We start from the raw sequence: 24,194 nt of genomic DNA on the forward strand, positions 1-24,194 counted from the left end.
GGTTCGGGCTGTTCGGTCTTATCTCTCCATCACTTCTTCTTTTCGTCAGTGTGATTCCTTTTTCGTCCTTAAGGAAGGTCGTCGCAAGGGACAACCTGCTTCCAAGGCCACCATTTCTAGGTGGATTCGGTCTGCCATTTCGGAAGCCTATCGCTGTAAGGGAAAGATTCCTCCTTTCAGGGTTGTGGCTCATTCCACACGTTCTGTTGGAGCATCCTGGGCTCTCCAGAATAGATCCTCGGCCTCGCAGATTTGCAACAGATTTGCGGCTACCTGGTCGTCTTTGCACACTTTCTCAAGGTTTTACCGGGTTCATACTTTCGCTTCAGCTGATGCTACCCTGGGGCGTAAGGTGTTGCCGTCTGCCTGATTACTTATCTGCCCACCCAAGGGACGGCTTTGGTATGTCCCACTGTCTGTGTCCCCCAATGGAGCCCATAGAGAAAAGGAAATTTTTAACACTTTCCGTAAAATCTCTCTTGAAGGATCCATTGGGGGACACAGCTCCCGCCCTTTTTGGGGATTTTTCCTTGGTTCTCTGTCCGAGGGTGTGTTCAGTTATGTTTTTTCTTCTGGTTCTCGGACAGTTTTGGGTTCTCCTTTACCTATTGGTCTCCTCCTATTGCTCTGGAACTTAAACTGACAAGCTCAGAGCCTGAAGGCGGGTGTATCCTGCTGGGAGGAGCTGCCTTTTTTTTATCACCATAGTGTCACACCTCCTAGAGACAGCAAGATACACCCACTGTCTGTGTCCCCCAATGGATCCTTCGAGAAAGAGATTTTATGGTAAGTGTTAAAAAAATCTCCTTTTCCATACTAGGCACTGTATTGTAATCTGATATAGGAAACTCTGAAGCTAGATGGACTCCCCCAAAGCTTTGACAGGGGGTAGTCATACATTTTGAACCTTTGCAGGGGCTTTCTGGCCTAGAAGATTTGGGAAAGATTCTGGAAGCCCAATAGAGGAGATTTATCAAAACCTGTCTAAAGGAAAAGTTGCTGAGTTGCTCAAAGCAACCAATCAGATTGCTTCTTTCATTTTTCAGGGGCCTTTTTAAAAATGAAAGAAGCAATCTGATTGGTTGCTATGGGCAACTGTTCCACCTTTCCTCTACACAGGTTTTGATAAATCTCCCCTGATTTCTCCTTTTACTGTGGCTTGCAGGACTTTGGTGCCTGCAAGCCAACGGCTGTCCGGGCATGCTGGGAGTTTAAGTTTTGCAACATCTGGAGGGCCACAGTTTGAGATCTAGGGGATATGTGTGTCTCTCAAGTTTGTCAACTACCCCCCCCCCCCCCCCCCCCGACTTCCCATCTAGATGGGGCAATTTATGGATACTTGCGGAAAATTGGGATTCAAGCCAGGGGCTGCATCGTCCCCATTTAAACTTCAACTAAGGAGGTCTATGAATCCTCAACAGGTGCCTTCTGACCTGGAGGAAAAAAAACTTTGTTCATGCATTTCACCTCTCCTATAGAGTTGAATGGATATGGGGACCTAGCACTGCGGCGGCTCTGCATGGCTAGTGCTTGTGTCGTTGACCTCACTGAGGCTGATTGACACACCCTGGAGAGGGTGTCAGGGTGCGGTAGCCATTCTGGGTGTCCCTCCTGGCAGTCTAGGGGAGGTGTGTGTGGCAATCAGTTTCTGTGCCTCCGGAAGTGGTGACCCCGAGGTGCTGAAACTCCCTGAGAGGATGGGCTCACTGAGTGGAAGCACGGGCACCATATATCTACACCTAGTCACACTCACCTCTTGATTTCCGGCTTTCTGGCTAGGATCGGAGAAATTTTTATACATCCAGCCGAATGTCTGGGCAGTAAACCTGCACATATTCACTTATTTAATTATTTTTGTTCACTGTGCCACTTTTTTTGCGTGTTGTGTGTCCACAGGATTTGTCAGGATGTGGTAGCCCTTCTGGGTGCCCCTCCTGGCAGTCTAGGGGAGGTGTGTGTGGCCATCAGGTTCCCCATCTCCCTGCAAAAACCCCGGGTACTCCTGCATGGGCAGGGTACTGACCATTTACGGCTCTGCGGGCAGATAGGGGGATGCCGGGAGCAATTGTGATCTCTAAGTAGCTTTGGCGAAAAGGAACCTTGCAGTTACATTTTGGTCCGGAGGCGAAGGGTAAGGTTTGTTGGGGGCCTCTCTCCTGTAGGAGAAGGGCTTGTGATAGACCGCATCCTTTGTACACTTTTTTTTAGTTTAACACATTTTACACTTTTTCTTGCACTTTGGGTGATTCAAGAGCACGGAGATCACCTCCCACCACCACAAGGAGCGACACACCCCCTCCCACCACATACCAATCACCTCCCACCACCACAAGGAGGGACACACCCCCTCCCACCACATACCAATCACCTCCCACCACCACAAGGAGGGACACACCCCCTCCCACCACACACCAATCACTTCCCACCACAACAAGGAGGGACACGCCTCCTCCCACCACACATCAATCACCTCCCACTACCACAAGGGAGGGACACGCCCCCTATCACCACACACCAATCACCTCCCACCACCAAAAGGGAGGAACACACCCCCTCTCACCACACACCAATCACCTCCCACTACCACAAGGGAGGGACACGTCCCCTCTCACCACACACCAATCACCTCCCACCACAACAAGGGAGGGACACGCCCCCTCTCACCACACACCAATCACCTCCCACCACCACAAGTGAGGGACACGCCCCCTCTCACCACACATCAATCACCTCCCACTACCACAAGGGAGGGACACTCCCCCTCTCACCACACACCAATCGCCTCCTACTACCACAAGGGAGGGACATACCCCCTTCTCCTGGGAGGATTTGTAACACTGTAAGCTAAGGAAAAGAGGGATTTTTTATTTAAAAAAATATAGGTTTAGAGGCCTTAAAATGACATGTACATGGTCAGGATTAGGTACTGAGTAACATATATTTTCTTATTTTTGGGGGGATATGACAGGTACGCTATAACCTAAAAAAAAAAAAAAAAAAAAGAAAGCTTAAAAGAAAAAGTTGAAAAATCTCCCAAAAATATTGTAATCAAACATTCAGCAGTAACTTTGGAGCATCTGTATTCAGACAGTGGCTGGTTAATTAATGTCACGGTTACTTGTCAGCAGCGAAGGCGACATCATGTGCCTTCGGTTTCATACGTAGTATTTCTAATTTTCACAATGCGCAAAAAAATAAATCACACAGTGTGTAATGAAATCCTCCTTAGTTTACATTGAGCAATATACGAGCGCAGTAATTCACTGCATAATTTTAATATGATGTTCTGATTATTCATTATGGGACCAATTTCAGTCCTGCCAAGTGATTAATGGTAAAATAGATTCAGAAAGAAAGAGTCATTTCTGCGAATGTTGTAGAATACGAGAGATTGATTAGAACCGTAATGTTTTACAATTGACTTAGCTCATCATTTTATTTTCTTCTGGAAATAAGGAAGAGACATTCTAAAAAAACCTCCAGTTCCAGGAATCTGTGTCCTTCATACATACAGAGTGCACACGCTCTACAATCTGCTGCTGTGGCATGGCGGAGCGGGTCAACCCCTCGAGAGGATGTCTTATGTATTTTGATTCTAATTTTATTAGTTAGATGCACGTCTGTCGAGGAGAAGGGGCAGAGTTATTAACACCATCCTAAAGGCCAGAAGTTGAGCCAAATATATTTACGTGAGACCCTTTTTTATTCCTACACCAATCTCTTTGCTGGCTTACTTTTGCCCCCCCCCCCCCATCGATCAGACCTCATAGACGTAGCCGTTTATGGAAGCCCATCTTCTTTTGCAGAGGGTTTGAAATAGAGCACCCTTTGTGTGGCATGCTACACTTTTTTTTTGCATTTGGGTGGTTTAGGACGCGTTCACACGCTAGTAACTAGCAGCGCTCGTGTATCTCTGGCTTTCCCATAGAAATGAAAGGAGGGCACGTGCCAACCCTCTGCTTCCTGCATGAAGAGAGCCAGGGCGACTGCAGGAGATCGCAGGGGTCCGGGTGGCTGGACCCCCCCGCGATCAGACAATATCCCCTATCCTTCACATAGGGGATAAATTGTCCAGCATGAGACATCTTCTTTACAGTGCGTTCACACGCTAATCACTAGCAGCGGGTTTCCCGCTGTGAGTAACGCTACCATTCATTTTAATGGGTCTGCGGACAGTCCGCAATATTGTCAGATTTGCGGACTATCCGTGGACCCATCTGCAGTGGGTCTGTGCACTGAGACCTGGTACAATCTAAACTTTTACAACATAAACACGCCCCCTGTGAACATGCCCCCTGATGAAGCCACAGGCAAAAACGGACATTTGGGGTAGGAGGTGGGGTATCTCTATAGAGTGCATGGCTTATTTCATCTTGTCCCTCTACATTGTGTAACTTTCATTGTTTGTTCTTAAATCAGTAATAGTGAGTTAAACACCTATTATTATGTAGTTTGTTCCGGAGCCTCTGACTACATTGTGACCATTAATTTGAGTTTACCCCTCCACTTTTTGTGCTTGTATATCTGTTCTGACATCTTTCATTGCTATCTTATTTTTTTAACATTGTAGCTATATTTTTATGTGTAATAAAGATTGTTTTATCATTTAAGTATTCATGTTATCCTGTGGCCTCATTTTTGATGTATACTTTTTATAACACGTCAAAAGCTTATATAGGTGATGGTAACGCTTCAAGACTAACTAAACAATAAAAGGTCAACAAGTATTTGGGTATTGATGCTCTGACACCATAAAGATACTCTAGAGCAGGGTTCCTCAACCTTTTTCGGCTCAGGGAACCCCTCGAAAAACATTTTTTTTCGTGGGATCCTCTACTGAAGTTGATGAGCATAAAAAAGGGGAACAGCCGCAATGCAATGAACAATATCAATTTACCTGTGGGTATGTAGATTACAGTGCTGCTTTATACAGCTACTCACAAATGACCTCTTTTAAAATCTGCATGGTTTCCTTCTCCATCTGGTCTGCGCCATCATGATGATTTCTTCCAGCCACAATTCTTCATCGTTAAACCTGCAAAACAAACCTATTTGGCTCCGCACTTTTCAAGCATCAGCCTCCAGATTCCCCTTTTAGAAGTGAGGAGGAATACAGGGGCGTATAGGTGTAAAGGGGTAACAGAGGGGTGCAGAAAGGTGTACATGGGTGACAGGTATGTAGAGTAGCATACATAGGTGCCAGAGGGGTGTAGAGGAGTGTACATTGTTAACAGAGGGGTGTAGAGTTTGACAGAGGGATGTACATGGGGGACAGATGGTTGTAGAAGAGTGTACATGGGTGACAGGGGCATAGGGGGGTGAAAGAGGGTTTACATGGGTGACAGAGGGGTGTACATGGGTGACAGAGGGGTGTATATGGGTGAGAGGGGTGTACATGGGTGACAGAGGGGTGTAGAGGAGTGTACATGGGTGACAGAGGGATGTTGGGGGTGTAGAGGAGTGTACATGGGCGACAGAGGGGTGTAGAGTGTGAGAGGGGTGTACATGGGTGACAGATGGTTGTAGAAGAGTGTACATGGGTGATGGGGGTGCAGGGGGTGACAGAGGGGTGTAGAAGAGTGTACATGGGTGACAGGGGGGCATAGGGGGTGAAAGAGTGGTGTACAGGAGTTACCAGGTGGTAACAGAGGGGTGGACAGGGGTTACAAAGGGACAGATGGGTGAATAGTGGGGGTTGGACATTGTTGATAGGACGGGAGATTGGGGGTGGTCAGAGGGGTGGTGAACATGGGTGACGGGCAGACAAGGTGGACATGGATGACAGGAATGTGTACAAGGGTGAAAGGGGGTAACAGAGGGGAGACAAAGGGGATGGACAGGGGTGACAGAGGGGGGGGGGGGCAAGTCCTTACAGTAGGCTGGGTCTTGTAATGCTCCACAGCCCTGTCATGGTCATGGCTTGAGGTGGTAGCAGGGCAGTCCCATGCTCCCTTGCACAGGTACGGAGATGAGAGGGTGTGATTTAGGTGTTGGTAGAGAAATCTTTTCCAGGACACTCAATGGTGATGTATCCTGGCTGATGGCATTTTGGCGTGACCTTTATGTATGTGAGGTGTAAAAGAAGCCAAGAAACTGGGACTTGGGGAGTTGCAATGCAAAACGGATGGCTTTACAGAACAAGACAGAGGTAAAAAAAAAAAGTTTGAACCGTTTTTAAAGACTCTAAGGCAGTTGCTGGTTGTTGGAAGTCAAGACTATACCTGAAAATGTAGGCAAGAGTTGTATAGAGTCTAACATCTGCTTTTGAAGGCTTACTCCACCGGTTCACTCCTGCTGTTAAACCACTTTGTAGTTATAGTGCAGTTTAGCTGCAGTTTCCTATAGCAGGATGCAGGTCTGTAGGGAGACGTGACGTGGCACCCATGAAGTACTGGTACCAGGCAAAAACTACAGGATCCTTTTGAATCCTACCCCTGCAGGCTGAGACCAGTCATTGTAAGAGTTGAAGAAGTGGATCCATTAGACAGGGGGGAGGTGGCTACTTGGACTTGGACTAATTTTCCAAGAAAAACAGCTGCTGAACCTGCAGCTCTAAAGACCCTGAGTCTAACTCAGGACTTTAGACCATGAGTTCTAGAAAAGTCTGCCATTTATATTCAACCTATTATTGTAACTCCTCCTTTTTACTAGAGAATTCTAGAAGTTCCACAAATTTCCTGAACCCTTCAACTATTACCACCAGTAAATGTCATCAAAGATAACCGACAGCTAAATACTAGGTTGCTCAAAAATTTGCTCACATTTTTTAACAACCTTTATTTTATGCACATTTTTGTGCAAAATGGTAGTTTGCACAGTTTTCCTGCTCTATGTATTTTTCTCTATAAGGGTTCCAGTCCTGCTAGTCTTATATAAAAAAAAATCTCCTTCATAGGCCAGCATGTTTCTAGTCTTCACTCTCTAAAATAATGACCCAAAAGCCATCACCTGTCACCATGGTCTACAACTTGACTCCAGTAGATCTTTTATGGAGAAGTTGGATCTGAGCAGGTTTTTGCACATTTCATTATGATGCATTGATGTTTGGGCTGGCATCAGCAACAGGCAAAGATAGGTGAATGCCATGGGGGGGCCCATGGTGATGTGGATGGATACAACCCAACAGTAGGGGAGAAAAGGAGACTGCTATGGCCATAGCACCCAAAGGCCTACATATACCTGGACTCGGCCCTGATTCAAATCTATGTCCATTAAATTAGAATTGTTTACAATATTTGGGCCCATAATGTAATTTTATTACAATTTTTCAGCTTCCATAGAGTTTACTGGATTAAAGGGGTATTCCAGGAATTTTTTTCATTTGACTGTGCTACAGGGGCTGTAAAGATAGTTTAGTTCATTATATAGTGTCTGTATCTGTGTTTGATGGTGTTCTCATGATTTTTGCCCCAATATTTTAACAGCATACAAAATTACTCAGGTCTTGCGTATTCCCAGGTTGCAGTGTGGCCAAGTCATGACATCACTAATCAAGTGTGCAAAGGGAGCCTATCCTGCTTAAATGGGTGGTGCAACTGTTGGGTGGGAGCGAGATCATTCTGCAACTAATTGTATTTTTGAAACAGCTAGAGGCACTCTGGTTAGAAAACATTGGTCTTTTGAATGGATGCAGCTCATTTGTGTTTCAATGGGTGGGGTGGCTGATGTGTGGGAGGTAGGAAAGGGATCTCACACTTACAAACAAGGAAATATAGGATTTGTAGTTTGAGAGAACGAATTCCAACAGAAAATACCCAATTCACAAAACGATAGCGTTATGGTAATCTCACAACATAGACATTTAGCCCCAAGACAAGCGCAGATCCTTCTTAACCCCTTAAGGACAATGGACGTACTCCTACGCCCCCGTTTCCGAGTCCTTAAGGACCGAGGACGTAGGAGTACGTCCTGTCCATTCCCAGCCCCCCGCAGCCAGCTGGAGCGGAGCAGGTGCCCGATACCTGCTGATATCCATCAGCAGGCATCGCGGCATATCGCCCAGGGGGGTCATGATGACCCCCCATGTCGGCGATGGCCGCAGATCGCTGAACAATTCAGCCCAGCGATCTGCGGCGGATTCCGAGTCAATCGGGTCTCCAGTGACCCGGAATTACTGGCTGATCGGGGCCGTCTCTGATGGCCCCGAACAGCCATAGCCACCGGCCGACCAATCAGGGCACCTGCTGCGGGTGTCACTCACGCAACCCGATCCGCCCTTCTTCCGGAGGACGTAATCGGGTGCGGGAAGAGGACCCCGGCAGCTGGGGACCCCGATCCCCGGCGTCCCTGTTGGGATCGGGGCCCCAGGAGCGTATGCGGGGACTTATAGTTTTGCAACAGCTGGAGGCACATTTTTTCTATGGAAAAGTGTACCTTCAGCTGTTGTATAACTACAACTCCCAGCTTGCACAATCAGCTAAAGTGCATGCTGGGAGTTGTAGTGGTGCATCTGCTGGTGGCATAACTACAACTCCTAGCATGCCCGTTGGCTGTCGGTGACTGCTGAGAGTTGTAGTTTTGCAACAGCTGAAGGCACACTGGTTGTGAAACACTGAGTTAAGTAGCAAACCAGTGTGTCTCCAGCTGTTGCATAACTACAATCCCCAGCCATAGTAGTATGCCTCCAGCTGTTGCATAACTACAAGTCCCAGCATGCCCTTCCACTGTCTGTACATGCTGGGGGTTGTAGCTTTTGCAACAGCTGAAGGCACACTGGTTGCAAAACACTGAGTTTGTTACCAAACTCGGTGTTTCACAACCAGTGTGCCTCCAGCTGTTGCAAAACTACAACTCCCAGCATGCTGTCAGTATCCGGGTACTGTGAGGATACTGGTGGTGGATCCTCTGTGTCAGTGGGGTGATGACGTGGGCTGTACCAGGGGAACGGGGTCCAAGGGGTTATTGGTATTCACCAGAGCCAGCCGCAAAGCGGGATGGACTTGCTGCGGCAGGTAACCCCCAGGTCAACCCGATAGCGACTCAACCCCGACTGACGGCTGAGATAGGCGCAGTACAAGGGATTAGGCAAGAGCAAGGTCGGACGTAGCAGAAGGTCAGGGCAGGCAGCAAGGATCGTAGTCAGGGGCAACGGCAGAATATCTGGAACACTGGCTTGGGACATACAAGGAACGCTTTCACTGGCACAATGGCAACAAGATCCGGCAATACTGGGAAGGGGAAGTGAGGTAATATAGGCTAAGGCACAGGTGAAGTTACTAATTGGGCCAGGCGCCAATCAGCGGTGCACTGGCCCTTTAAATCGCAGAGAGCCGGCGCGCGCGCGCCCTAGGGAGCGGGGCCACGCGCGCCGGGATTGGACAAACGGGGAACAGGTCGGGTAAGCAGGCTGGGATGCGAACCGCGAGCGGGCACGTCCCGCATCGCGGGTCGCATCCCCGCCATAGACACTAGCGCAGCGCTCCCGGTCAGCGGGTCTGACCGGGACGCTGCGAGCAGGTAAACGCTGCGAGTGCTCCGGGGAGGAGCAGGGACCCGGAGTGCTCGGTGTAACAGTACCCCCCCCCCCCCCCTTGGGTCACCCCCTCTTTTTGGAACCCGAGAACTTGTGAATGAGGTCTTTGTCGAGGATGTTATCCTCGGGTTCCCAAGACCTCTCCTCAGGTCCACAATTCTCCCAATCTACGAGAATTTTTTTTTTACCTCTGACCGTCTTAGAAGCGAGAATCTCTTTAACAGTGAAGACATCGGAGGAGCCAGAGACAGGAGCTGGAGCGACAACCTTGGGAGAGAAGCGGTTAAGGACAAGCGGTTTAAGGAGAGAAACATGAAAAGCGTTAGGAATACGGAGAGAAGGGGGAAGAAGGAATTTGTAGGAGACAGGATCGATTTGACTCTTGATTTTAAAGGGTCCAAGATAACGTGGTCCCAGCTTATAACTGGTGACACGGAAGCGGATATACTTGGCGGAGAGCCACACTTTGTCTCCAGGAGCAAAGACAGAAGGAGTTCTTCTCTTTTTGTCGGCATGCTTTTTCATCCGGGATGAGGCCAGTAGGAGGGATTTTTGAGTTTCCTTCCAGATGGTGGAGAAGTCCCGGGTAACTTCATCAACAGCAGGCAAACCAGAAGAAGTGGGAGTGGGGAGGGGGGGCAGAGAGTGACGGCCGTACACCACAAAGAACGGGGATTTGGCGGAGGATTCAGAGTCCTTGAAATTGTACGAGAATTCAGCCCAGGGTAGAAGATGGGCCCAATCGTCCTGGCGGGAGGAAACAAAATGTCGCAAATAGTCACCAAGGATCTGATTAATTCTCTCTACTTGCCCATTGGATTGGGGATGATAGGAGGACGAGAAATTAAATTTGATTTTTAATTGATTACAGAGAGTTCGATACAAATTGAACGCCTCTATCCGAGACGATATGCGTGGGAAGCCCGTGAGGGCGAAAAATGTGCACAAAAAATTGCTTCGCCAACTGTGGCGCTGAAGGAAGGCCTGGAAGTGGAATAAAATGTGCCATCTTGGAGAAACGATCAACGACCACCCAGATGACTGTGTTGCCATGGGATAAAGGCAGGTCCGTAATAAAATCCATGGCAATTTGAGACCATGGTAGCTTAGGAACAGGCAAAGGATGAAGGAGACCGGCAGGCTTCTGGCGAGGAGTCTTGTCCCGGGCACAAACTGTACAGGCCTGAACGAAATCAGCGACATCTGCCTCCAGGGTAGGCCACCAATATAAACGAGAGATGAGTTGGATGGACTTCTTGACGCCAGCATGGCCGGCGAGGTGCGAGGAGTGTCCCCACCTGAGGATCTTGAGGCGCTGGCGTGGAGGGACGAAAGTCTTTCCAGGAGGTGTTTGTCTGATAGAAGCTGGAGCAGAGGAGATCAGACACTCAGAAGGTACAATGTGTTGCAGGGGGGCTTCCGCTTCGGAAGCATCAGAAGAACGAGAGAGGGCGTCAGCCCTGATGTTTTTGTCAGCAGGGCGAAAATGAATCTCGAATTTAAAACGGGCAAAAAACAACGACCAACTAGCCTGGCGTGGGTTCAGACGTTGGGCAGACTGGAGATAAAAGAGATTCTTGTGATCTGTGTAGATGACGATCGGGTGTTTGGAACCCTCCAGCAGGTGCCTCCATTCTTTGAGGGCTAGTTTAATGGCCAGAAGTTCACGATCACCAATGGAGTAATTTTTTTACGCCGGAGAGAAGGTTTTAGAAAAGAAACCACAAGTAATGTTATGTCCGGTAGAGTTTTTTTGTAGGAGTACAGCTCCGGCTCCAACCGAGGAGGCGTCCACCTCCAGCAAGAAGGGTTTTGATGGATCAGGTCTGGAGAGTACGGGAGCAGAAGCAAAAGCAGTTTTGAGGCAATTGAAGGCCTCATCCGCTTGGGGAGGCCAGGACTTAGGGTTGGCATTCTTCTTGGTTAGGGCCACAATCGGAGCCACAATGGTGGAAAAATGCGGAATAAACTGTCGGTAGTAATTGGCAAACCCCAAGAAGCGTTGGATAGCTCCGAGTCCAGAGGGACGTGGCCAATCTAAAATGGCTGACAGTTTGTCTGGGTCCATTTGAAGGCCCTGGCCAGAGACTAGATAACCTAGAAAGGGAAGAGATTGGCATTCAAAGAGACATTTCTCCATCTTGGCATATAATTGATTTTCACAGAGTCTCTGGAGCACTAGGCGGACATGGCGGCGGTGTTCTTCGAGGCTAGAAGAAAAAATCAAAATGTCGTCCAGGTAAACCACAACACAGGTATATAACAAATCCCGAAATATTTCATTCACAAAGTCCTGGAAGACAGTTGCAGAGCCCAAAGGGCATAACCAGATATTCAAAATGTCCGTCTCTGGTATTAAATGCGGTTTTCCACTCATCCCCTTTCCTGGTGCGGATGAGATTATATGTACCTCTTAAGTCCAATTTGGTGAAGATGTTAGCGCCACGAAGGCGATCAAAGAGTTCTGAGATAAGAGGCAGGGGATAGCGGTTTTTATTTGATTTGATTTTATTTAAACCGCGGTAATCAATGCACAGCCGTAAGGTACCGTCTTTTTTTGAGACAAAGAAGAACCCTGCTCCAGCAGGGGATGAAGACTTATCCAGATGGATAAGTTCATGCAGGTTGGCAGGAATTTCTCGTGCGGCCAGCACATCCTTGAAGGTCGCGCAGAGGGCCTCATTGTTCCAAGATAATTTAGAGGCGAGGGTACGAAATTGGATGGCGTATTCGCCCACAGAAGAATTTCCTTGGACAAGGTTCAACAAGGCAGTTTCGGCAGAAGAGGCTCGCCCTGGTTCCTCGAAGACACTACGAACCTCAGCGAAGAAGGACTGAACAGTGGCAGTGACAGGATCATTGCGGTCCCAGAGCGGTGTGGCCCATGACAAGGCCTTCCCAGACAGGAGACTAACCACGAAAGCAACCTTTGACCGTTCTGTGGGAAATTGGTCCAACATCATCTCCAAATGCAGGGAACATTGCGAAAGAAAACCACGGCATTGCTTAGAGTCCCCATCAAATTTGTCCGGCAGGGACAAGCGGAGGCTGGAAGCGGCCACTCGCTGCGGAGGAGGTGCAGGAGCTGGCGGAGGAGATGGTTGCTGAAGCTGTGGTAAAAGTTGTTGGAGCATAACAGTCAGTTGAGACAGCTGATGGCCTTGTTGCGCTATCTGTTGAGACTGCTGGGCGACCACCGTGGTAAGGTCAGCGACAACTGGCAGCGGGACCTCAGCAGGATCCATGGCCGGATCTACTGTCAGGATCCGGGTACTGTGAGGATACTGGTGGTGGATCCTCTGTGTCAGTGGGGTGATGACGTGGGCCGTACCAGGGGAACGGAGTCTAAGGGGTTACTTGTATTCACCAGAGCCCGCCGCAAAGCGGGATGGACCTGCTGCGGCAGGTAACCCCCAGGTCGATCCACCCGATAGCGACTCAACCCCGACTGACGGCTGAGATAGGCGTGGTACAAGGGATTAGGCAAGAGCAAGGTCGGACGTAGCAGAAGGTCAGGGCAGGCAGCAAGGATCGTAGTCAGGGGCAACGGCAGAAGGTCTGGAACACTGGCTTGGGACATACAAGGAACGCTTTCACTGGCACAATGGCAACAAGATCCGGCAATACTGGGAAGGGGAAGTGAGGTAATATAGGCTAAGGCACAGGTGAAGTTACTAATTGGGCCAGGCGCCAATCAGCGGCGCACTGGCCCTTTAAATCGCAGAGAGCCGGCGCGCGCGCTCCCTAGGGAGCGGGGCCGCGCGCGCTGGGACCGAACAAACAGGGAACAGGTCGGGTAAGCAGGCTGGGATGCGAACCGCGAGCGGGCGCGTCCCGCATCGTGGGTCGCATCCCCGCCAGAGACACTAGAGCAGCGCTCCCGGTCAGCGGGTCTAACCGGGACGCTGCGAGCAGGTAAACGCTGCGAGCGCTCCGGGGAGGAGCGGGACCCGGAGCGCTCGGCGTAACACATGCACTGATAGACCGTACATGCTGGGAGTTGTAGTTTTGCAACAGCTGGATGTTTCTCCCCCCCCCCCCCCCCCCAATGTGAATGTACAGGGTACACTCACATGGGCGGAGGTTTACAGTAAGTATCCGGCTGCAAGTTTGAGCTGCGGCAGAAAATTTTCTGCTGCAGCTCAAACTGCCAGCGAGACACTACTGTAATCCCCCGCCCGTGTGACTGTACCCTAAAAACACTACATTACACTACACTAACACACAATAAAAGAAAAAGTAAAAAATACTACATATACACATACCCCTACACAGCCCCCCTCCCCAATAAAAATGACAAACGTCTGGTACGCCACTGTTTCCAAAACGGAGCCTCCAGCTGTTGCACAACAACTACTCCCAGTATTGTCAGATAGCCACTGACTGTCCAGGCATGCTGGGAGTTTTACAACAGCTGGAGGCACCTTGTTTGGGAATCACTGGCGTAGAATACCCCTATATCCACCCCTATGCAAGTCCCTAATTTAGGCCTCAAATGCGCATGGCCCTCTTTCGCTTTGGAGCCCTGTGGTATTTCAAGGCAACAGTTTAGGGTCACATATGGGGTATCGCCGTACTCGGGAGAAATTGTGTTACAAATTTTGGGGGGTATTTTCTGCTATTACCCTTTTTAAAAATGTAAAAAAATTTTTTTACATATGCAAAAGTCGTGAAACACCTGTGGGGTATTAAGGTTCACATTACCCCTTATTACGTTCCCCGAGGGGTATAGTTTCCAAAATGGTATGCCATGTGTTTTTTTTTTGCTGTTCTGGCCCCATAGGGGCTTCCTAAATGCGACATGCCCCCAGAGCAAAATTTGCTTTCAAAAAGCCAAATGTGACTCCTTCTCTTTTGAGACCTGTAGTGCGCCAGCAGAGCACTTTTCACCTCCATATGGGTTGTTTTCTGAATCAGGAGAAATTGGGCTTCAAATTTTGGGGGGGTATTTTATGCTATTACCCTTTTAAAAATGTAAAATTTTGGGGAAACCAAGCATTTTAGGTAAAAAAACATTTTTTTTTTTTTACATATGCAAAAGTCGTGAATCACCTGTGGGGTATTAAGGTTCACTTTTTATGTTCTTTATTAAGGTCCTCTTGTTATGTTCCCCGAGGGGTCTAATTTCCAAAATAGTATGCCATGTGTTTTTTTTGCTCTTCTGGCACCATAGGGCCGTCCTAAAGGTGACATGCCCCCCAAAAACCATTTGTTGCTCCTTCCCTTCTGAGCCCTCTACTGCGCCTGCCAAACAATTTGCATAGACATATGAGGTATGTGTGAACCAAAAAAAATGTTATTTTGAATATCCATTTTCCTTACAAGCAGACAGCTTCAAAGTTAGAAAAATGCAAAATTTTCATTTTTTTTCATCAAATTTGGGGATTTTTCACCAAGAAAGGATGCAAGGTACCACAAAAATTTACCACTATGTTAAAGTAGAATATGTCACGAAAAAACTTTCTCAGAATCAGAATGATAAGTAAAAGCATTCCAGAGTTATTAATGTTTAAAGTGACAGTGGTCAGATGTGCAAAAAAAGCTCTGGTCCTTAACCCCTTCCCGCAGAATGTCATATATAAACGCCGGGTTGTGCAGTGCGTTCGCACATCCCGGCGTTTATAAATGACATGCAGTTAACCCGGCGATGCGCAGCATCGCACGGGTTAACTGGCAGAAGTCCCGCTGTTTCCAGCAGGGGACAACTTCTGCTTCACCCCCAGGACCATCCATTGATGGTCCTGGTCAGCGATCACTGTGATTGGTCCCTGTGGACCAATCACAGTGATCTGGGGTGAAAGTTCAGATCCCCCGCACTGCCCGCCCCTGGAAGTCGGGCAGAACGGGGGACGAAGGCTGCAGGGGCTCGCGGGGACCTGCGGCATTCGGGGGGAACATCAGGGGACCGGCGGACTTACCTGATCCAGCGGCGGGACCGAGGAGCAGCGCGGGACCGGCCACGTGGATGAGCAGTGACGGGTAAGTATGTGGTCCTCAGAGGCAGCAGTGAAGATCTTCACTGCTGCTTCTAGGAGTCTGAAAACTACAACTCCCAGCATGCCTAGACAGCCTTTTGCTGTCTGGGCATGCTGGGAGTTGTAGTTTTGCAACATCTGGAGGGCCCCAGTTTGGAGACCATTGTATAATGGTCTCCAATCTGTTCTCTTCCAGCTGTTGCAAAACTACAACTCCCAGCATGCACTGACTGTCCAGGCATGCTGGGAGTTTTAGTTCAGCAACATCTGGCCCTTCAGATGTTGCCAAACTACAACTCCCAGCATGCCCTTCAGCTGTCTGGGCATGCTGGGAGTTGTAGTTTTGCAACAACTGGAGACACACTGGTTGGGAAACATTGTTTCTAACTCAGTGTTTCCTAACCTGTGTGCCTCCAGCTGTTGCAAAACTATAACTCCCAGCATGCACTAACAGACCATGCATGCTGGGAGTTGTAGTTTTGCAACATCTGGAGGGCCCCAGTTTGGAGGCCATTGTATAATGGTCTCCAATCTGTGCTCTTCCAGCTGTTGCAAAACTACAACTCCCAGTATGCACTGACTGTCCAGGCATGCTGGGAGTTTTAGTTCAGCAACATCTGGCCCTTCAGATGTTGCCGAACTACAACTCCCAGCATGCCCTTCAGCTGTCTGGGCATGCTGGGAGTTGTAGTTTTGCAACAACTGGAGACACACTGGTTGGGAAACATTGTCTGTTTCTAACTCCGTGTTTCCTAACCTGTGTGCCTCCAGCTGTTGCAAAACTATAACTCCAAGCATGCACTAACAGACCATGCATGCTGGGAGTTGTGGTTTTGCAACAGCTGGTGCACCCCCCCCCCCCCCCCCCCTGTGAATGTACAGGGTACATTCACATGGGCGAGGCTTTTACAGTGGGTTTCTCGCATCTTGAGATGCAGCAAATTTTGCGCTGGGAAACTCGCTGTAATCCCCCGCCTATGTGACTGTACCCTAAAAACACTACACTACACTAACACAAAATAAAATAAAAAGTTAAAAACACTACATATACACATACCCCTACACAGCCCCCCTCCCCCAATAAGAACGTCCGGTGCACCACTGTTTCCAAAGCAGAGCCTCCAGCTGTTGAAAAACAACAACTCCCAGTATTGCCGGACAGCCGTTGACTGTCCACGCATGCTGGGAGTTTTGCAACAGCTGGAGGCACCCTGTTTGGGAATCACTGGCGTAGAATACCCCTATGTCCACCCCTATGCAAATCCCTAATTTAGGCCTCAAATGTGCACGGCGCTCTCACTTTGGAGCCCTGTCGTATTTCAAGGCAACAGTTTAGGGCGACATATGGGGTATCGCCGTACTCGGGAGAAATTGCGTTACAAGGTTTGGGGGGCTTTTTCTTCTTTAACCCTTCATGAAAAGGAAATGTTGGGGTCTACACCAGAATGTTAGTGTAAAAAAATTAAATTTTTTACACTAACATGCTGATGTTGCCCTATACTTTACATTTTCACAAGAGGTAAAAGGGAAAAAAGCCCCCCAAAATTTGTAACGCAATTTCTCCCGACTACAGAGATACCCCATATGTGAGCGCAAAGTGCTCTGGGGGCGCACAACAAGGCCCAGAAGGGAGAGTGCGCCATGTACATTTGAGGTGATTTGCACAGGGGTGGCTGATTGTTACAGCGGTTTTGACAAACGCAAAAAAAACAAAACCCCACATGTGACCCCATTTCGGAAACGACACCCCTCACGGAATGTAATGAGGGGTGCAGTGAGAATTTACACCCCACTGGTGTCTGACGGATCTTTGGAACAGTGGTCCGTGAAAATGAAAACTTGTACAGCCCACTGTTCCAAAGATCTGACAGACACCAGTGGGGGGCAAATGCTTACTGTACCCCTTGTTACGTTCCTCAAGGAGTCTAGTTTCCAAAATGGTATGCCATGTGTTTTTTTTTGCTGTTCTGGCACCATAGGGGCTTCCTAAATGCGATATGCCCCCCGAGCAAAATTTGCTCTCAAAAAGCCAAATATGACTCCTTCTCTTCTGAGCATTGTAGTTCGCCCATAGTGCACTTCAGGTCCACTTATGGGGTACTTTCATACTCAGAAGAGAAGGGGTTACAAATATTGGGGAGTATTTCCTGCTATTAACCCTTGCAAAAATGTGAAATTTGGGGGAAACACACATTTTAGTGGAAATTTTTTTTTTTTTTTTACATATGCAAAAGTCGTGAAACACCTGTGGGGTAGTAAGGCTCACTTTATTCCTTGTTACATTCCTCTAGTTTCCAAAATGGTATGCCATGTGTTTTTTTTTGCTGTTCTGGCACCATAGGGGCTTCCTAAATGCGACATGCCCCCCGAGCAAAATTTGCTCTCAAAAAGCCAAATATGACTCCTTCTCTTCTGAGCATTGTAGTTCGCCCATAGTGCACTTCAGGTCAACTTATGGGGTACCTCCATACTCAGAAGAGAAGGGGTTACAAATATTGGGGGGTATTTCCTGCTATTAACCCTTGGAAAAATGTGAAATTTGGGGGGAAACACACATTTTAGTGAAAAAAAAAAAATTTTTTTTACATATGTCAAAGTCGTGAAACACCTGTGGGGTATTAAGGCTCACTTTATTCCTTGTTATGTTCCTCAAGGGGTCTAGTTTCCAAAATGGTATGCCATGTGAGGGGTTTTTGCTGTTCTGGCACCATAGGGGCTTCCTAAATGCAACATGCCCCCCAAAAACCATTTCAGAAAAACGTACTCTCCAAAATCCCCTTGTCGCTCTTTCCCTTCTGAGCCCTCTACTGCGCCCGCCGAACACTTTACATAGACATATGAGGTATGTGCTTACTCGAGAGAAATTGGGCTACAAATATAAGTATAAATTTTCTCCTTTTACCCCTTGTAAAAATTCAAACATTGGGTCTACAAGAACATGCGAGTGTAAAAAATGATGATTGTGAATTTTCTCCTTCACTTTGCTTCTATTCCTGTGAAACACCTAAAGGGTTAAAATGATGACTGAATGTCATTTTGAATACTTTGGGGGGTGCAGTTTTTATAATGGGGTCTTTTGTGGGGTATTTCTAATATGAAGACCCTTCAAATCCAGTTCAAACCTGAACTGGTCCCTGAAAAATAGTGAGTTTGAAAATTTTGTGAAAAATTGGAAAATTGCTGCTGAACTTTGAAGCCCTCTGGTGTCTTCCAAAAGTAAAAACTCGTCACTTTTATGATGCAAACATAAAGTAGACATATTGTATATGTGAATAAAAAATTTTTTAATTTGTAATATACATTTTCCTTACAAGCAGAGAGCTTCAAAGTTAGAAAAATGCAAAATTTTCAAATTTTTCATCAAATTTACGGATTTTTCACCAAGAAAGGATGCAAGTATCGACAAAAATTTACCACTATGTTAAAGTAGAATATGTCACGAAAAAACAATCTCGGAATCAGAATGATAACTAAAAGCATTCCAGAGTTATTAATGTTTAAAGTGACAGTGGTCAGATGTGCAAAAAACGCTCTGGTCCTTAAGGCCAAAATGGGCTTGGTCCTGAAGGGGCTAAGGTGTAAAATGGCCTGGTCCTTAAGGGGTTAAGCATGTCCATTACTGTTTGGCAGGTACATACTAAACTCACCTTATGGTGGATAACCCCTTAAAATATTTATTATTGTTTTTTGTCAGGATTTTCTAAACATTTTCCTGAACAGTGAATCCCAAGAAGGACCTGACTATATACGTTTGCTGGAAAGCATTGATCTTCTCAGTGGATGGCCCATTCATAAGCTTCCTTACAATAACCCCAGGATCTGCGTCCACACATTCTACAGGTATTTAAATGGGCGCTGTCAGATTCAAAAACGTTTTATATGTTGTACATCTTGGCAAAACATTAACCTTTCTAATATATCTAAAATCTTATTGGTTAGTTTCACACGTGCTGGCACAGTTTCTTATATGTTACAGATAATTTGATGTTAACAGATATATAATAGTATTTTACCCTTTAAGTCATCCTCGGATCCTGTCATCTTCTCAGGAGCCTCCTACCATTCTGTGTTACGTCACACAGGGCCGCACCAGACTGGCAGTTTCTGCCTTTTACCTGTTGGCTATATTCTTTTGTTAGATGCTGTCCTCGAGGGCACTGATCCAAACAGTTTCCTGTCATTTTAAGGCCCAGACGGTTTTCTTCACCTACTGGTGGCCCCAGGCCACAGTAGAGCCCACCTCCAAATTTCCTCCCAATACTGTTAGGGGATAATTCGGTGTATATGGACTCTCTTGGATCCTACTTTATCGCCCAGGCTTGCCCACTGCTTGCAAAAATATCCCTTGTAGGCCTACTAATCAGGCCATTGTATAGTTCCAGCTATCTAGGACCTATACAGGACCTGTACAGTCCCCACTGTAGCTAGTTACTCCCCTGCATGGACTAGGGACCCCTCTTAAATTATCCAAACAGACCTAACTACATCATCCCCTGGTTTTGAGCTCATGACCACTCACCTCCTACTAGTTACCCATACACAGGGGCGTACCTAGAGCATTTGGCACCCGGGGCGGACCCTTTGTTTGCCCCCCCCCCCACCCACACACACACACACGCACCCCCCCTTAATTACACCCCCTCCCTCCCCTCCCCCCAGGAGCGGACTGTCAACACTCGGGGCCCCCGGACCAAAAAAAGGCAAGGGCCCCTGCTAGGCTCTGCAGCTCGTCAATCTTCTGCCACGTTCCTATTCCACCCAAATCCCACACACAATAAACTAAAATTTATATATATAAGAAACACTTTGACGTAGGTAAATTTCCATGATTTCCATAAATTTCTGGATCATACTGGTATACAAGGAGTAAATATATACCACCACACAATAACCGGATAATACCCCCATACTGTACTGAATAAAACCACTATATACAGACCACTATACTATAAAGGATCTGTATACAATATAAGTGATTATATACAGGACCATATGGCGGTAGATATCGGCTGTACACAGGATGTGTATACCATATAAGTGATTACAGTTACATTTTGGGACTCACAATTACATCTTTTCTGATCAGCGGCGTCCTCTTTCCTTTTCTTCTCCGTCCGGAAAAGACCGCCATGTGGATCTCTTAACATCTGCAGGAAAAACATGTCAGACTCTGCATATTTTCAGTGCCCTCCTCTACACAATCTTCCCATCTATAGGCCCACAAACTGTAATAATGCCCTCCTTGGTGTCCTGCACAGTAAAAGGGCAGGTAGGTAGGTAGCCAGGTAACCCCCTCTTTCCCATAGGTATATTCAGAGTTACACCCCCCCTCTTTCCCATAGGTATATGCAGAGTTACACCCCCCTCTTTCCCATAGGTATATGCAGAGCTACACCCCCCCTCTTTCCCATAGGTATATGCAGAGCTACACCCCCCCCTCTTTCCCATAGGTATATGCAGAGCTACACCCCCCCCCTTTCCCATAGGTGTGTGCAGAGCTACACCTCCCCCCTCTTTCCCATAGGTATATTTAGGGCTGGGCGGTATACCAGTTCATACCGAATACCACATTTTTTGGGCTGCACGATATGGATTTTCCCCCATACCGCAATACCGGTTGGGCCCCTCCCCCTCGGGAATGTATTATCAGCCTAGCACAGCGCTGTCCCCACATCGGGGAACTAATCCTATGTTACCCGCCAGCACTGTTCTGCTCCCCCCAAATAATGATCAGCCCAGCGGGGTACTACTCACATATGTCAAGCACTGCCCTCCTCCTCTTTGTTGGGGGCCGCCGGGTGCCGGAACTCTATACTGTACGCCAGTGGTCTCCAACCTGCAGACCTCCAGATGTTGCAAAACTACAACTCCCAGCATTCCCGGACAGCTGGCGATGGAACTCTCTGTACGCCAGTGGTCTCCAACCTGTGGACCTCCAGTTGTTGCAAAATTACAACTCCCAGCATGCCCGGACAGCCAACGGCTGTCCTGGCATGCTGGGAGTTGTAGTTTTGCAACAGATGGAGGTCCGCAGGTTTGAGACCACTGCTGTACGCTGTATACCTATGCCCGGGCTGCAAAAGATACAGAAAATAAACTTAACTCACCCACGTCGGCCACACGCTGGGGACGGGAACGCCAGACAGCCGTCAGCCTATCACCGGCCAGAGTGATGCCCCGCCCTGGCCAGTGATAGCCTGAGCCCACTGTCATGTAAGAAGCCGGCTTCTTACATGACAGTGGGCTCCGCCTATCACTGGCAGGGTCGGGGCATCGCTCTGGCCGGTGATAGGCTGACGGCTGTCCGGCGTTCCCGTCCCCAGCGTGCGGCCGACGTGGGTGAGTTAAGTTTATTTTCTGTATCTTTTGCAGCCCGGGCATAGGTATACAGCGTACAGCAGTGGTCTCAAACCTGCGGACCTCCAGCTGTTGCAAAACTACAACTCCCAGCATGCCCGGACAGCCATGCTGGGAGTTGTAGTTTTGCAACAACTGTAGGTCTGCAGGTTGGAGACCACTGGCGTACAGTGAGTTCCATCGCTGGAGGCCCCCAACAAAGAGGAGGAGGGCAGTGCTTGACATATGTGAGTAGTACCCCGCTGGGCTGATCATTAATTGGGGGGAGCAGAATAGCGCTGGCGGGTCACATGATTTGGGGGGGGGGAATACCGTTATATACCGTGGAGCCGCCGTAAGTAAAAAAAAATACAAAAATATATGCAGAGCACCCCCCCCTCTCCCCCTTCCCTATAGGTAAATGCACAGCACCCCCCTCTCCCCTATAGGTAAATGCAGAGCACCTCCCCTCTCCCCCCCTTCCCTTTAGGTAAATGCGGAGCACCCCCCCTCTCCCCCCCTTCCCTATAGGTAAATGCAGAGCACCCCCCCTCCCTATAGGTAAATGCAGAGCACCCCCCCTCCCCCTTCCCTATAGGTATATGCAGAGCACCCCCCCTTCCCTATAGGTAAATGCAGAGCCCCCCCCCCCGTCCCTCTAGGTAAATGGAGAGCACCCCCTCCCCCCTTCCCTTTACGTAAATGCAGAGCACCCCCCCCTCCCTATAGGTAAATGCAGAGCACCCCCTCCCTATAGGTAAATGCAGAGCACCCCCCCTCCCCCTTCCCTATAGGTATATGCAGAGCACCCCCCCTTCCCTATAGGTAAATGCAGAGCCCCCCCCCCGTCCCTCTAGGTAAATGCAGAGCACCCCCCCCTCCCCCCTTCCCTATAGGTAAATGCAGAGTACCCCCCTCTCCCCCCCTTCCCTATAGGTAAATACAGAGCACCCCCCTCTCCCCCCTTCCCTATAGGTAAATGCAGAGCACCCCCCCTCTCCCCCTTTCCTATAGGTAAATGCAGAGCACCCCCCTCTCCCCCCCCCTTCCCTATAGGTAAATGCAGAGCACCCCCCCTCTCCCCCCTTTTCTATAGGTAAATGCAGAGCACCCCCCTCTCCCCCCCTTCCCTATAGGTAAATGCAAAGCACCCCCCCTCTCCCCCCCCCTTCCCTATAGGTAAATGCAGAGCACCCCCCCTCTCCCCCCCCCCCTTCCCTATAGGTAAATGCAAAGAAAAAAAAAAAAGGATGCTCACCTGATTTCCCACGCAGCGATCTCCTCAGCTGCAGGGCCCGCATCTTCTCCCCTCCACAGTACAGGCGCCGATGAGTGACGTCACCGGCGCCTGTCCTGCGTGCTGCGTGGGGGCGGAGGTCACGTCTCCTCTGTGTAAGCTGCAGATGCGGCTCACACAGAGGGGACGCCTTCTCCTGTATGTGCGTGTATCGCGCATACAGGAGAATGTAGCGCTGTCAGCTGGGGATCTGGGACGAGTGTCCCGGACCTCAGCAGCAGCGGCGGTGGGTCAGTCCGCCCCTGGCACCCCCCTTGAGAGTGGCACCCGGGGCGGACCGCCCCCCCCCCCCTGGTACGCCACTGCCCATACAGGCCTGACTTTGTCCCACATTCCCAGTATACTCCTCAGAGGTAACTATTTACAGGATGATGATGGGCTCAGGCTACACCACTTCAGCAGCAGCTTCCCATTTCTACGTTTAATGGATCTTGCCCCCAGGATATCAGCAAAGCAGAAATACTGCTCCATCTCCTGATCGCGCCCACATGAGTCTGCACTGCATCTCCCAGTTTCTAGCACACAAGCATCTCCTCAACCTCGAGTCCACCTACCTTTACTATAGAGGGTCAAGCTGTTGTCTAGATGTCCATGCCCAGGCTTACTGAACACAGACCACCAGCATGTTTCACTGCCTCTCACATGGTTTTCTTCTCACTCTGTCCTGTTGGCACCAAGTACACAAGCCCTTGCATTTTATGGCTCTACCCCTCAGCATGGGGGTACTAACCTAATGTAAAACAGAGAGGCCCTTATACAGCTCTACACTCTTTTGCAAATAAATCTACTCCTTTACCCTGTAGGTAGTAGCCCCCCTGTCGGTAGAAGCCCCCGTAGATAGTAGTCCCCCTGTAGGTAGTGGCACTCCTGTAGGTTGGCACCCACTGTAGGTAGTAGCCCCCCTGTCGGTAGAAGCCCCCGTAGATAGTAGTCCCCCTTTAGGTAGTGGCACTCCTGTAGGTTGGTACCCACTGTAGGTAGTAGCCCCCCTGTAGGTAATAGGTAATACATACCCACACCTGTAGGTAGTAGCCCCCTGTTGGTGGTAAGTAATGCATACTCACACTCCTTACACCTCCCGCACAGTCCACATCATAACCTCTCCTCTCCCTCC

At 48.7% G+C, this 24,194-nt stretch overlaps 1 protein-coding gene across 5 annotated transcripts in view; it reads left to right on the forward strand.

The window, feature by feature from the left end:
* Positions 1-24,194, forward strand: part of LOC130358323 (cyclic nucleotide-binding domain-containing protein 2-like) — a 290,442-nt gene that overhangs the window by 82,654 nt on the left and 183,594 nt on the right. For all 5 annotated transcript variants that reach the window (XM_056561431.1, XM_056561432.1, XM_056561430.1 and 2 more), the window contains one exon: positions 19,142-19,287. In XM_056561431.1, the coding sequence (XP_056417406.1) occupies positions 19,142-19,287 (146 nt within the window). The remainder of the gene's footprint in view (positions 1-19,141; positions 19,288-24,194) is intronic.

This window comes from Hyla sarda, chromosome 2 (assembly GCF_029499605.1).
Source record: "Hyla sarda isolate aHylSar1 chromosome 2, aHylSar1.hap1, whole genome shotgun sequence".
In the NCBI taxonomy this organism is placed as follows: domain Eukaryota; kingdom Metazoa; phylum Chordata; class Amphibia; order Anura; family Hylidae; genus Hyla; species Hyla sarda.